This window comes from Pleurodeles waltl, chromosome 3_1 (assembly GCF_031143425.1).
Source record: "Pleurodeles waltl isolate 20211129_DDA chromosome 3_1, aPleWal1.hap1.20221129, whole genome shotgun sequence".
NCBI classification, from domain to species: domain Eukaryota; kingdom Metazoa; phylum Chordata; class Amphibia; order Caudata; family Salamandridae; genus Pleurodeles; species Pleurodeles waltl.
The window spans coordinates 599,643,121-599,657,233 of record NC_090440.1 but is presented as its reverse complement, the minus strand read 5'-3'; the positions used below and the strand labels follow the sequence as shown (position 1 = coordinate 599,657,233).

Genomic DNA, 14,113 nt, shown 5'->3' with positions numbered 1-14,113 from the left:
AATGCTCTATTTTGTGGTTGTGTGGTCGAGCAGTAGGTTTATCAGAGGGTAGTGTTGAACATTTGTTGTACACACACAGGCAATAAATGAGGAACACACACTCAGACTTAACTCCAGGTCAATATTTTTTATATAGAAAAATATCTTCTTTATTTTAGAACCACAGGATTCAAGATAAGTACATAAAATGCAAGGTACTTCACACAGGTAAGTATAGAACTTTGATTTAAAACAGTAGTACACAAAGTTTTAGTTAAAATGGCAATAAGCTATTTTAAAAGTGGACACAGTGCAAAAATCAACTGTTACTGGGGGAGGCAAATTTGGTTAGGTTTTGCAGGTAAGTAAAGCACTTACACAGTCAGTCTCCTGGGCATAGGCAGCCCACCGTTGGGGATTCAAGGCATCCCCAAAATCACCGCACCAGCAACACAGGGCCGGTCAGGTGCAGAGGTCAAAGGAGAGCCCAAAACACACAGGTGCCTAGGGAGAACAGGGATGCTCCGATTCCGGTCTGCTGGCAGGTAAGTACCTACGTCCTAGGGGAGCATACCATGGGGTTTTGTAGAGCACTGGGGGAGGGACACAAACAGGCAAACAAAACACCCTCAGAGACACAGGGGCGGCCAGGTGCAGTGTGCAAAGTAGGCATCAGGCTTGCTATAGGAAACAATGGAGGGACCCGAGGGTCACTTAGGCGATGCAGGGAGGGCACAGGGGGGCTTCTCTGGCCAGCCACCGACTGGGTTAGGATGAGGGCTGCCTGCTGGGCATCTCGGTCCTGGGGGCTGCGGGTGCAGTGCTTGGACCAGGCATCCGGTTCCTTGTTATCAGGCAGTCACGGTCAGGGGGAGCCTCTGGATCCTCTCTGCAGGTGTCGCTGTGAGGGTGCAGGGAGGTCGACTCAGGTTACTCACGCCATCTCAGTCGCCTGAGAGTCCTCTCTGCAGTGTTAGTTCTCTGAAACTCGAGCCATGGGCGTTGGGTGCAGAGTGAGAAGTCTCACGCTTCCGGCGGGAAGGAAGAGTTCTTTCAAAGTTGCTAGCAAGTTGTTACTGTTTTTGAACAGTGCAGCTGTTCTCGTAAGTTTCTTGGTCCTTCGGGTTCAGGGCAGTCATCTGAGTCCTCAGAGGTCACTGGTCCCTGTCGGATGCGTCGCTGTGCAGGCTCTTAGATTCTGGAGACAGGCTGGTAGGGCTGGGGCCAAAGCAGTTGTCGTCATCCGTCTTCTCTGCAGGTTTGTAGGTCAGCAGTCCTTATTGTTTCTTCAGGTTGCAGGAATCTAGTTTCCTAGGTTCTGGGGTGCCCCTAAATACTGAATTTAGGGGTGTGTTTGGGTCTGAGGGGCAGTAATCAATGGCTACTGTCCTTGAGGGTGGCTACGCCCTCCTTGTGCCTCCTACCTGTGGGGAGGGGGGGCACATCCCTAGACCTTTTAGGGGAATCCTCCAAAACTAAGATGGAGGATTTCTAAAGGCAGGGGTCACCTCATCTCAGGACACCTTAGGGGCTGTCCTGACTGGTGGGTGACTGCTCCTTGTTTTTCTCATTATCTCCTCCAGCCTTGCTGCCAACAGTGGGGGCAGTGGCTGGAGGTGCGGGCATGTCCACTAGCTGGGACGCCCTGGGGCACAGTAACAAAGGGGGGTGAGCCTTTGAGGCTCACCGCCAGGTGTTACAGATCCCAGTACAGACTTTGTTCCTGGCCACAGAGTAACAAATCCACTCTCCCCATGTGGCCAGCAACTTGTCTGGTGTGTGGCAGTCTGGCAGAAACTGGTCAGCCCCACACTAGAAGTCGGATTGGTATTCAGGGGGCATCTCTAAGATGCCCTCTCGGTGTATGTTACAATAAATTGCACCTTGGCATCAGTGTGCATTTATTGTGCTGAGAAGTTTGATACCAAACTTCCCAGTTTTCAGTGTAGCCATTATGGAACTGTGGAGTTCGTGTTTGACAAACTCCCAGACCATATACTCTTATGGCTACCCTGCACTTACAATGTCTAAGGTTTTGCTTAGACACTGTAGGGGTATAGTGCTCATGCACGTATGCCCTTACCTGTGGTATAGTGCACCCTGCCTTAGGGCTGTAAGGCCTACTAGAGGGGTGACTTACCTATGCCTCAGGCAGTGGGAGGTTGGCATGGCACTCTGAGGGGAGTGCCATGTCAACTTAGCCTTTTTCTCCCCACCAGTGCACACAAGCTGTGAGGCAGTGTGCATGTGCTGAGTGAGGGCCCCCCAGGATGGCATAAGACATGCTGCAGCCCTTGGAGACCTTCCCTGGCATAAGGGCCCTTGGTACCAGCTACAAGGGACTTATCTGAGTGCCAGGGCAGTGCCAATTGTGGAAGCAAAGGTACAGTTTAGGGAAAGAACACTGGTGCTGGGTCCTGGTTAGCAGGGTCCCAGCACACTTTCAATCAAAACTTAGCATCAACAAAGGCAAAAGGTTAGGAGGTAACCATGCCAAGGAGGGATTTCCTTACACTCAGTTACTCACCATTTAGGGTTCCTTGTTCTTACTGCTCTCCTCTAACAATTCCACATTCTTGGGTGGGGGACAGTAGCTCAAATTCCACTTTCTTAGTATATGGTTTGACCCTCTCCCAGGGCCCTTACCACTTTCACCAAGTATTGCCAGTGCTCCTTGTTTCTACGCTAATTTCTGACTGTGAATATAACTAGTGTGTACTTAACTCCATTTGGGGAGGTCTGGCTATATGTATCTAGTGTTGTTCTACCATAATAAAGTACCTTTATTTTTGGGACATTGTGGTTCTTTCGTGTGTGATAAGTGCTGGGTGATTATCATGGTATTACATCAGCTTTGCATGTCCCCTAGGTAAGTCTTGGCTGCTCATCCACAGCTACCACTAGAGAGCCCTGGCTTCCTAGACACTGCCTACACTTCACTAATAAGGGTTGCCTGGACCTGGTGGAAGGTACCAACACCATAGGTGTCTAACAGGCCAGCTTCCTACAGCTTTGTTTATATTAATCCTTTTAGCATTCAGTTTTTCATTAAAGAAGTGATGTCCAGTTCTTAAAACAGGATTTTCAGTCTACACCCTGAAGCTCATATTGAGCCATTTACTTAATGTTATAGCGGAACATATATAATTGAATAAGTGCTCAAAAAGTGGGCTTCCATTTTTAACTATTTTCGTCTGTTTATCATGTTATAATTTTTCGCAGTCATAAATTTGAAGTGTATGTCTCAGTATAAATTTGTATTATTTTTGTGTTAATCTCTGTACAGGTTACCACAAGGCACATTCATTCATCTAGTGATGATGAGATTGACTTTAAGGATACAGGATTCTCGCACGATTCTTCATTGCAGCAGGTGAGTGATAGATATATAGTGCTGTCTAGTTATTATTTTATTAGGTATCTGAGAGAAGAAAATTATTTTACTTAACTGTGGTTCTCCAGTATTGGCATCTTTCATACAGGGAGTGCAGAATTATTAGGCAAATGAGTATTTTGACCACATCATCCTCTTTATGCATGTTGTCTTACTCCAAGCTGTATAGGCTCGAAAGCCTACTACCAATTAAGCATATTAGGTGATGTGCATCTCTGTAATGAGAAGGGGTGTGGTCTAATGACATCAACACCCTATATCAGGTGTGCATAATTATTAGGCAACTTCCTTTCCTTTGGCAAAATGGGTCAAAAGAAGGACTTGACAGGCTCAGAAAAGTAAAAAATAGTGAGATATCTTGCAGAGGGATGCAGCACTCTTAAAATTGCAAAGCTTCTGAAGCGTGATCATCGAACAATCAAGCGTTACATTCAAAATAGTCAACAGGGTCGCAAGAAGCGTGTGGAAAAACCAAGGCGCAAAATAACTGCCCATGAACTGAGAAAAGTCAAGCGTGCAGCTGCCACGATGCCACTTGCCACCAGTTTGGCCATATTTCAGAGCTGCAACATCACTGGAGTGCCCAAAACCACAAGGTGTGCAATACTCAGAGACATGGCCAAGGTAAGAAAGGCTGAAAGACGACCACCACTGAACAAGATACACAAGCTGAAACGTCAAGACTGGGCCAAGAAATATCTCAAGACTGATTTTTCTAAGGTTTTATGGACTGATGAAATGAGAGTGAGTCTTGATGGGCCAGATGGATGGGCCCGTGGCTGGATTGGTAAAGGGCAGAGAGCTCCAGTCTGACTCAGACGCCAGCAAGGTGGAGGTGGAGTACTGGTTTGGGCTGGTATCATCAAAGATGAGCTTGTGGGGCCTTTTCGGGTTGAGGATGGAGTCAAGCTCAACTCCCAGTCCTACTGCCAGTTCCTGGAAGACACCTTCTTCAAGTAGTGGTACAGGAAGAAGTCTGCATCCTTCAAGAAAAACATGATTTTCATGCAGGACAATGCTCAATCACACGCGTCAAAGTACTCCACAGCGTGGCTGGCAAGAAAGGGTATAAAAGAAGGAAATCTAATGACATGGCCTCCTTGTTCACCTGATCTGAACCCCATTGAGAACCTGTGGTCCATCATCAAATGTGAGATTTACAAGGAGGGAAAACAGTACACCTCTCTGAACAGTGTCTGGGAGGCTGTGGTTGCTGCTGCACACAATGTTGATGGTGAACAGATCAAAACACTGACAGAATCCATGGATGGCAGGCTTTTGAGTGTCCTTGCAAAGAAAGGTGGCTATATTGGTCACTGATTTGTTTTGTTTTTGAATGTCAGAAATGTATATTTGTGAATGTTGAGATGTTATATTGGTTTCACTGGTAATAATAAATAATTGAAATGGGTATATATATTTTTTTGTTAAGTTGCCTAATAATTATGCACAGTAATAGTCACCTGCACACACAGATATCCCCCTAACATAGCTAAAACTAAAAACAAACTAAAAACTACTTCCAAAAATATTCAGCTTTGATATTAATGAGTTTTTTGGGTTCATTGAGAACATGGTTGTTGTTCAATAATAAAATGAATCCTCAAAAATACAACTTGCCTAATAATTCTGCACTCCCTGTAGATTCACATGCTTGAATATTCCCTGTCGTGGAAGTGGGAGTCCCATGGTACGTTAATAAAGCAGTTTGGATATATGTTGTATTTCTTGTGTTGCTGCAGATACACATGCTTGGCATAAGTTTGCCGTCTAGTGTTGGCCTTGGAGTGTTACAAGTTGTTTTTCTTCGAAGAAGCTTTTTCGAGTCACAAGATCGAGTGACTCCTCCTCTCAATGATAGTGTGCATGGGCATCGAGTCCTTTGTTAGTGTTTTATTTCCGCTGTTGGGTTCGGACGTGTTCCCTCTCGCTCCGGTAGATCTCAGTTCCGTACTATCTGAACTTCTCTTTCTTTCATTTACACGTCTGTATCGTTTTCTAACACGTTTTCCATGCTAAACCCGATCCGATTGTAGTGTCGGGATCGATTAAACACCATTTCGGGTGCCCGCACCCTTCTTGGCCCTACTGTGTCACACTCACGGATCTAGCTCCATTTTGATTCTGCCCTCCGTGCCACGCTAAGTTTCTCCTACACTGACCAGCACTCTGTTTAACCTCTGCCTCTCTCTGGACCACAAGGAAGAAGCTTGTGAGGCGTGCCGATCCTTCCACTCTAAGAAGACTCAGCGGGATCGGATAGCACGTCGACTGGAGATGGCATTGAAGTCGATGAAACAAAGGCCCGACATCAGTGAGGAACAGGCAGAAGCAGTTTCCATCACAGACTCCGATTCCGAGCGGGACTCAGATGTGGACAGCCAAGTTATTCCTGCGGCGCAGTACGTGCGTACGTCAGCCCCTTCCCATCACCAAAAACATCACAAAAAGTCAACACGAATGGTCTTGGGTCCACCATTGCTTACTGGCCATGGTCGGGCCCGAAAGTTACATCTCGACGACGGTCCTCTGGTTCGGCGTCGAAGAAGACCAGAATGCGTTCAACTGAACAGACTGCCACACTTGTTTCGGGATCGAGTCGCAAGGTGGAGGCTTCCACTTCGGAACAAAAACGTTTGCATACCACCGCGGAGCTGAAACAGCCAAGCTCCTCTTCGGAGCTGGAAAAACTCCCATCTGCTTCATAGTCCACTTTATCGGCCTGATTAAAGCAGTCAATCACCACGCTTTCGGAGCACACAACTAAAGGAAGCAAATATGTTCCATCTACATAGGAATCTGCAGACATTAGGCCCATCCTTGAAGTCATGGACCATAAACAACGGAAAATACAGATTTAAAAAGACACAGGAAAGATTATTGCCTATCCTCCTTAAATAACTTAGGAAGCTGTCTTTCCAAGAAAGTTTGTAACCTGTGCCTTCACCTGCGAAAATATTTAACCACAAGGAGAAACCAAAGACACAACAACAGTCTTCTCCACAGGATTCTCCATTGTTTCCCACTTCTCCACCACCTCAGACTCCACCACCACCTTCACTTGCACAGTATTCTATGCAATATCCTGTTTCTTCACATGGGGATTATATGGGCGACAATAATTACAATGTAGACCCATGGGATCTATATGATTCCAACCCTGATGACCCTGATGCATATACCACTAGGCCATATCCACCAGAAGACACCTCAGCCTATAATAAGGTGATTGGTAGAGCAACCACACACCACAATGTGCAGCTTGCACTCTGAACCCATAGAAGATGACTTTCTATTAAACACCTATCCTCTACACATAAACAGTACTAATGTTTGCCAGTGCTACAAGGCATGCTAAAACATGTTGATATTTTTAAAGAACCAGCAAAGGCTAGAGTACTCACACCGAGGGTGGATAAAAAATATAAAGCCGCACCATCAGATCCATTCTTCATAGCACAACCATTGACACCTGATTTCATTGTTAGTGCAGCTAGAAAAAGGGCAAACAGTCAGTCCACAGGGGATGCTCCTCCCCCTCATAAAATCGCAAATTTAATGCAGCAGGCAAGAGTGGGGACTGAAGCTGCAAATCAGTGGAGAATTGCCAACTACCAAGCTCTTTTCTCCAGGTATGACAGGGCCCACTGGGACGAGATGCAGGACTTCCTCCAATATCTCGCTCCATAACACCAAAAAAGCAAGTTGCTGACAATCAAATTAGATATGCCCTAGATGCAGCAGACACCACAGCTAGGGGTATAAATACTAGCGTTATGATCAGGAGGCATGCTTGGTTGCGGGCCCCAGGATTCAAACATGAGATAGAGCAAGTGGTCCTTAATATGGCGTTTAATAAACAGCAGCTATTTGGACCAGACATGGATAATGTAGGAAAATGGTCCTTGTTGCAGTGACCTCGCCCCCACACACACATTTTGCCTGATATTGGTGCTGACCTGTCTGAGAGTGTGCTTGGGACCCTGCTAACCAGGCCCCAGCACCAGTGTTCTCTCAATAAGAATGTACCATTGTTTCCTCAATTGGCACACCCCTGGCACACAGATAAGACCCTTGTAAAAGGGAGTGAGCATAAGTAGGATATAGCCACCCTGAGGGACAGTAGCCATTGGCTACTGCTGTCTGACCCCTAAAACGCCCCTAAATATTGTATTTAAGTGCTCCCTGAGCCAAGCTAGTCAGATTCCTGAGGACCTCACAAGAAGGACTGCTTAGCTGAAACCCCAGCAGAGAATGAAAGGAGACAGCAACTGACTGGGCCCCAGCCCTACTGGCCTGTCTCCTGTTTCAAAGAACCTGCAAAAGAAAAGCAACACATCCTGCAGGTCCAGCGACCTCTGACAAATCTCCAGAGGACTGCCTGCATCACAGAGGATCACAAACTGCTGTGGACAGCAGCCCTGTCCAAAGAAGAACAGAAGAAAGCTACTCTGAAGGACTCCCACTTCACTCCAGAACTGTGAGTTCTAACCACTCTGCAGCTGACACCTACCGCCTGAGTCCAGGTGGCCAAACCGACCAGAGAGGACCCCCAGGCGGCAGCGAACAAGAGCCCACCCTGGGTTGACCTCTCCACCCCTTCATGACACCTGCAGAGGGAATCCCGAGGACCCCTCCTGACAGCGACTGCCCTGGACGAAGATAACTGACGCCAAAGGACCCACTGCACCTCCAGCCCCCCAGGCCTTGGAGAAATCAGCACCTGGAGCAGCAATGATAAACAGGTGGCCCTCTTCCCTGTCCGACCAGTGGTGTACTGTCAATTATCCACAATGGTTATTGGCTAGAACTCATCTCCACTCCACCAAATATTCCCCCTTGCTCACACACTCTCTCCAGAACACAGAGGTAGAATCGCTGTTACTCAAAGGTGCAATAGAAATGGTACCTATAACTCAACAAGGTACAGGAGTATATTCTCCATACTTCCTTATACCAAAGAAGGATGGCACACTCTGACCATTCTTCCATCTCCGACCCCTCAATCAATACATTTTCTCTGAGCATTTCCACATGGTTACTCTTCAGGATGTCATTTCTTTACTACAAAAACAGAACTACAAGACAGCATTAGTTCTAAAAGATGCTTACTTCCATATTCCCATACAACCAGTACGTTGCAAATATCTAAGATTTATGATGTCAGGAAAGCACCTTTCAATTCAAAGTGTTACCCTTGGTGCTGTTGTTACTCTAAAGGGTATTTACGAAATGCCTAGTAGTGGTTGCAGCATACCTCAGAAGGCAGTATATACATGTCTTTCCCTATCTGGACGACTTCTGGGAATTATGGCATTGTACATATCAATAGTGCCCACTGCACATTTAAACAAACCCTAAAACAGTGTCTTTTGCAACAATGGTCTCAGACACAGGATCAACTTCACGATTTAGTGTTGTTGGACTGCCAGACTTACAACTCTCTGCAATGGTGGAATCACACCAACTTATCAAAAAGGCGGCCATTTCAGGACCCTGTGCCACAGACTATAATCACCACAGATGCATCAATCACTGGTTGGGGACCCCAGCTCAACAGCCTGACTATACAGGGAGAATGGGACTCAATCCAGAAGACTTAGGACATAAACCACTTGGAATTGCTGGCAGTGTTCTTAGCACTCAAAGCATTCCAGCCACAGATCACACACAAGACACTGTTTATAAGAATGGACAACTTGCAAACAATGTATTATCTGCAGAAACGGGAGGGGACACACATCTCAATTGTCCCTTCTAGCACAGACAATTTGGAAGTTGGCAATCGCATTCAACTATTAGCAGAGTAAATTCCACGGATACACAATCAATTAGCGGACCTCTTAAGCAGCACACAGCAACAAATGCATGAATTGGAGATTCACCCACAAGTAATTCAACAGTACTTTCACAGGTGGGGAACACTGAACATAGACCTCTTCGCAACAAGCGAAAACTGAAAATGCCAAAACTTTGCATCCAGGTACCCACACCCTTGATACAAGGGCAATGCTCTATGGATCACTTGGTCAGGGATATTTGCTTACGCTTTTCCCCCCTATCCCTCTAATTCCGTTTCTGGTCAACAAGATCTGTTTCACTTCCTCCCTATGATACTCACAGCTCCCGCGTGGGCACGCCAACACTGGTACACAACACTGTTGGATCTATTTCTAGTACCACATCACAAGCTCCCAAACAGACCAAACCTATTGACTCAAAACTAAGGTCATATCAGGCATCCCAATCCCAGTATGCTCAACCTTGAGATTTGGCTCAGGAGGTCATAGTTTGTGTAGGAAGCTGGCTCTGTATACACTATATCAAAATCAGATAAAGTGTGCACAAAGTCCAGGGGTTCCACAAGAGGCTTGACAGAGGCAATAATAGATAATGCTAATGCTCAATTTGTGGTAGTGTGGTTGAGCAGTTAGGCTTATCAGAGGGTAGTGTTAAGCATTTGTTGTACACACACAAGCAATAAGTGAGAAAACACACTCAGTGACTTAAGTCCAAGCCAATAGGTTTTTATATAGAAAAATATTCTTTTGTTAATATATTTTAGAACCACAAGATTCATTTTGAAGGTAAGTACATTAAATGAAAGCTACTTTACACAGTAATACTTGGAACTTTGAATGGAATTAACATTGTACACAGTTTTCTGTAAAATGTCAAAAAGATGGACACAGTACAATTTTCAACAGGTCCTGGGGAAGGCAAGTAAAGTACAGTTTTTGAGGTGAGTAACAAACTTACAGGTTCAATCTCATGGACATAGGTAGCCCACTGTTGGGGGTTCAAGATAACCCCAAACACCCAGCACCAGCAACACAGGGCCGGTTAGGTGCAGAGGTCAAGCAGGAGCCAAAATAATGTGGGCCCTGTAGGAAAGTACCATCTTGCCTGGCATGTTAACCCCATATTTCACTGTATATATGTTTTAGTCTGTGTCACTGGGACCCTGCCAGGCAGGGCCCCAGTGCTCATAAGTATGTGCCCTGTATGTGTTCCCGGTGTGATGCCTAACTGTCTCACTGAGGCTCTAACCAGAACCTCAGTGGTTATGCTCAGGCTAGTGACTAAATTTACCAATTCACATTGGCATACTGGTACACCCATATAATTCCCTAGTATATGGTACTGAGGTACCCAGGGTATTGGGGTTCCAGGAGATCTCTATGGGATGCAGCATTTCTTTTGCCACCCATAGGGAGCTCTGACAATTCTTACACAGGCCTGCCACTGCAGCCTGAGTGAAATAACATCCACGTTATTTCACAGCCATTTACCACTGCACTTAAGTAACTTATAAGTCACCTATATGTCTAACCTTCACCTGGTGAAGGTTGGGTGCAAAGTTACTTAGTGTGTGGGCACCCTGGTACTAGCCAAGGTGCCCCCACATTGTTCAGGAAAAAAATCCCCGGACTTTGTGAGTGCGGGGACACCATTACACGCGTGCACTGTACATAGGTCACTACCTATGTACAGCATCACAATGGTAACTCTGAGCATGGCCATGTAACATGTCTAAGATCATGGAATTGTCACCCCAGTGCCATTCTGGCATTAGGGGGATAATTCCATGATCCCCTGGGTCTCTAGCACAGAACCCGGGTACTGCCAAACTGCCTATCCGGGGTCTCCACTGCAGCTGCTGCCAACCCCTCAGACAGGTTTCTGCCCTCCTGGGGTCCAGGCAACCCTGGCCCAGGAAGGCAGAACAAAGGACTTCCCCAGAGAGAGGGTGTAACACCCTCTCCCTTTGGAAATAGGTGTGAAGGCTGGGGAGGAGTAGCCTCCCCCAGCTTCTGGAAATGCTTTGATGGGCACAGATGGTGCCCATCTCTGCATAAGCCAGTCTACACCAGTTCAGGGATCCCCCAGCCCTGCTCTGGCGCGAAACTGGACAAAGGAAAGGGGAGTGACCACTCCCCTGACCTGCACCTCCCAGGGGAGGTGCCCAGAGCTCCTCCAGTGTGTCCCAGACCTCTGCCATCTTGGAAACAGAGGTGTCTGTGGCACACTGGACTGCTCTAAGTGGCCAGTGCCAGCAGGTGACGTCAGAGGCTCCTTCTGATAGGCTCTTACCTCTCTTGGTAGCCAATCCTCCTTCCTAGGTAGCCAAACCTCCTTTTCTGGCGATTTAGGGTCTCTGCTTTGGGGATCTCACCAGATAACGAATGCAAGAGCTCACCAGAGTTCCTCTGCATCTCACTCTTCACTTTCTGCCAAAGGATCGACCGCTGACTGCTCAGGACGCCTGCAAAACCGCAACAAAGTAGCAAGACGACTACTAGCAACCTTGTATCGCTTCATCCTGCCTGCTTTCTCGACTGTTTACAGGTTGTGCATGCTCTGGGGTTAGCCTGCCTCCTCTCTGCACCAGGAGCTCTGAAGAAATCTCCTGTGGGTTGACGGAATCGTCCCCCTGCAACCGCAGGCACCAAAAGACTGCATCACCGGTCCTCTGGGTCCCCTCTCAGCACAACGAGCGTGGTCCCTGGAACTCAGCAACTCTGGCCAAGTGACTCCCACAGTCCAGTGACTCTTCAGTCCAAGTTTGGTGGAGGTAAGTCCTTGCCTCCCCACGCTAGACTGCATTGCTGGGTACCACGTGATTTGCAGCTGCTCCAGCTCCTGTGCACTCTTCCAGGATTTCCTTTGTGCACAGCCAAGCCTGGGTCCCCGACACTCTAACCTGCAGTGCACATCCTTCTGAGTTGTCCTCCGCAGTCGTGGGACTCCCTTTTGTGACTTCGGGTGGACTCCGATTCACTTTTCTTCTAAGTGCCTGTTCAGGTACTTCTGCAGGTGCTGCCTGCTTCTGTGAGGGCTCCCTACGTTGCTGGGCGCCCTCTCTGTCTCCTCATCCAAGTGGCGACATCCTGGTCCCTCCTGGGCCACAGCAGCATCCAAAAACCCTAACCGCGACCCTTGCCGCTAGCAAGGCTTCTTTGCGGTCTTTCTGCACGGGAACACCTCTGCAAGCTTCTTCACGACGTGGGACATCCGTCCTCCAAAGGGGAAGTTCCTAGTCCTCTTTCTTGCAGAACTCCAAGCTTCTTCCAACAGTTGGCAGCTTCCTTGCACCCTCAGCTGGCATTTCCTGGGCTCTTGCCCACTCTAGACACTGTTGCGACTATTGGACTTGGTCCTCTTGTCTTACAGGTACTCAGGTCCAGAAATCCACTTTTGTTACATTGCTGGTGTTGCTCTTCCTTGCAGAAACCCCCTATCACGACTTCTGTGCTCTCTGGGGATAGTAGGTGCACTTTACACCTACCTTTCAGGGTCTTGGGGTGGGCTATTTTTCTAACCCTCACTGAGGCACAGGGGGGACTTCTCGGGCAAGCCACTGACATGGCAAGGGTGAGGGCCGCCTGCTGGTCTTTGCTGCACCTGTGATCTGTTTCTCTCTGGCCTGAGGGCAGTGCTTCTCCAGGCATCGGATATCTTCGTCCCGGGCAGTCGCGGTCAGGGGGTCCTCGGGATTCCCTCTGCAGGCGTCGTGGGAGAGCAGAGCAGTCAGCCCAGGGTGGACACTTCATCGGATTTTCCTGGGGATCCTCCCTGGATAGTTTGTTTCTCTGGACACAAGCCTGGGCCGTCAGGTGCAGAATAGTTGGAGTCATGCTTCTGGATTGAGGTGAGAGTCCCTTTAAAGATGGCTTATTGGCCTTCTTTTCAGACAGGTCCGCTTTCCACAGGAGTTTCTTGGTGCTCGGTGATGCAGGTAGTCCATTGAGGCTTTTCAGGCGTCGCTGGTCCTGTAGAATGCATTGCTTCTTTTCTTGCAGCTTTTCAAAGTAGGAGACGGGCTGGTACCGAGTCATTTGGTGTCTCCTCTTCTCTGCTGTGTTTTCAGCTCACCAGTCCTTCTTTCTTGATGTCGTCAGGAATCTGAAGAGCTGGGTTCAGGGTCGGACCCTAAATACTAAATTTAGGGGTGTGTTCTGGTCAGAGGGCAGTAGCCAATGGCTACTCTGACGGTGGCCACTCTCCTTGTGCCCACTCCCTCTGGAGAGGTGGGCACATCCCTACCCCTATTGGTCCTAATCCTCCAAAGCAAGATGGAGGATTTCTCAAGGCTGGGGTCACTTCAGCTCTGGACACCTTAGGGGGGCATCCCCACTAGCTGGAGTGCCTTGGGGCATTTTAACACCAGGCCTGAACATTTGAGGCTCACCGCCAGGTGATACAGTTCCTGCAGGACAGGCTTTGTTTCTGACCACAGAGTGCACAAAGGCACTCACCCCATGTGGTCAGAAACCCGTCTGGAAGTGGCAGGCTGGCACATACTGGTCAGCCTTGCACTAGTAGTTGGGCTAACATACAGGGGGCATCTCTAAGATGCCCTCTGTGTGTATTTTTCAATAAATCCTACACTGGCATCAGTGTGGGTTTATTGTGCTGAGAAGTTTGATACAAAACTTCCCAGTCATTGGTGTAGCCATTATGGTGCTGTGGAGGTCGTAATGACAAACTCCCAGACCATATACTCAGTATGGCTACCCTGCACTTACAGCCATAAGGCAGGGTGCACTATACCACAGGTGAGGGCATATGAGCACTATGCCCCTACAGTGTCTAACCAAATCCTTAGACATTGTAAGTGCAGGGTAGCCATAACGAGTATATGGTCTGGGAGTTTCCAGTGCCAGAGTGACCCTCAGACGACCCTCTACCTAGCCCAGCCGGTGGCTGGCCTGAGAAGCCCCCCTGTGCCCTGCCTGC

The 14,113-nt window shown here is 47.9% G+C and overlaps 1 protein-coding gene across 6 annotated transcripts in view; it reads left to right on the top strand.

Annotated features, from left to right (window-relative positions):
• PPP6R3 (protein phosphatase 6 regulatory subunit 3) overlaps positions 1-14,113 on the top strand; it is a 1,278,047-nt gene that overhangs the window by 754,656 nt on the left and 509,278 nt on the right. For all 6 annotated transcript variants that reach the window (XM_069223039.1, XM_069223035.1, XM_069223038.1 and 3 more), the window contains one exon: positions 3,266-3,352. In XM_069223039.1, the coding sequence (XP_069079140.1) occupies positions 3,266-3,352 (87 nt within the window). The remainder of the gene's footprint in view (positions 1-3,265; positions 3,353-14,113) is intronic.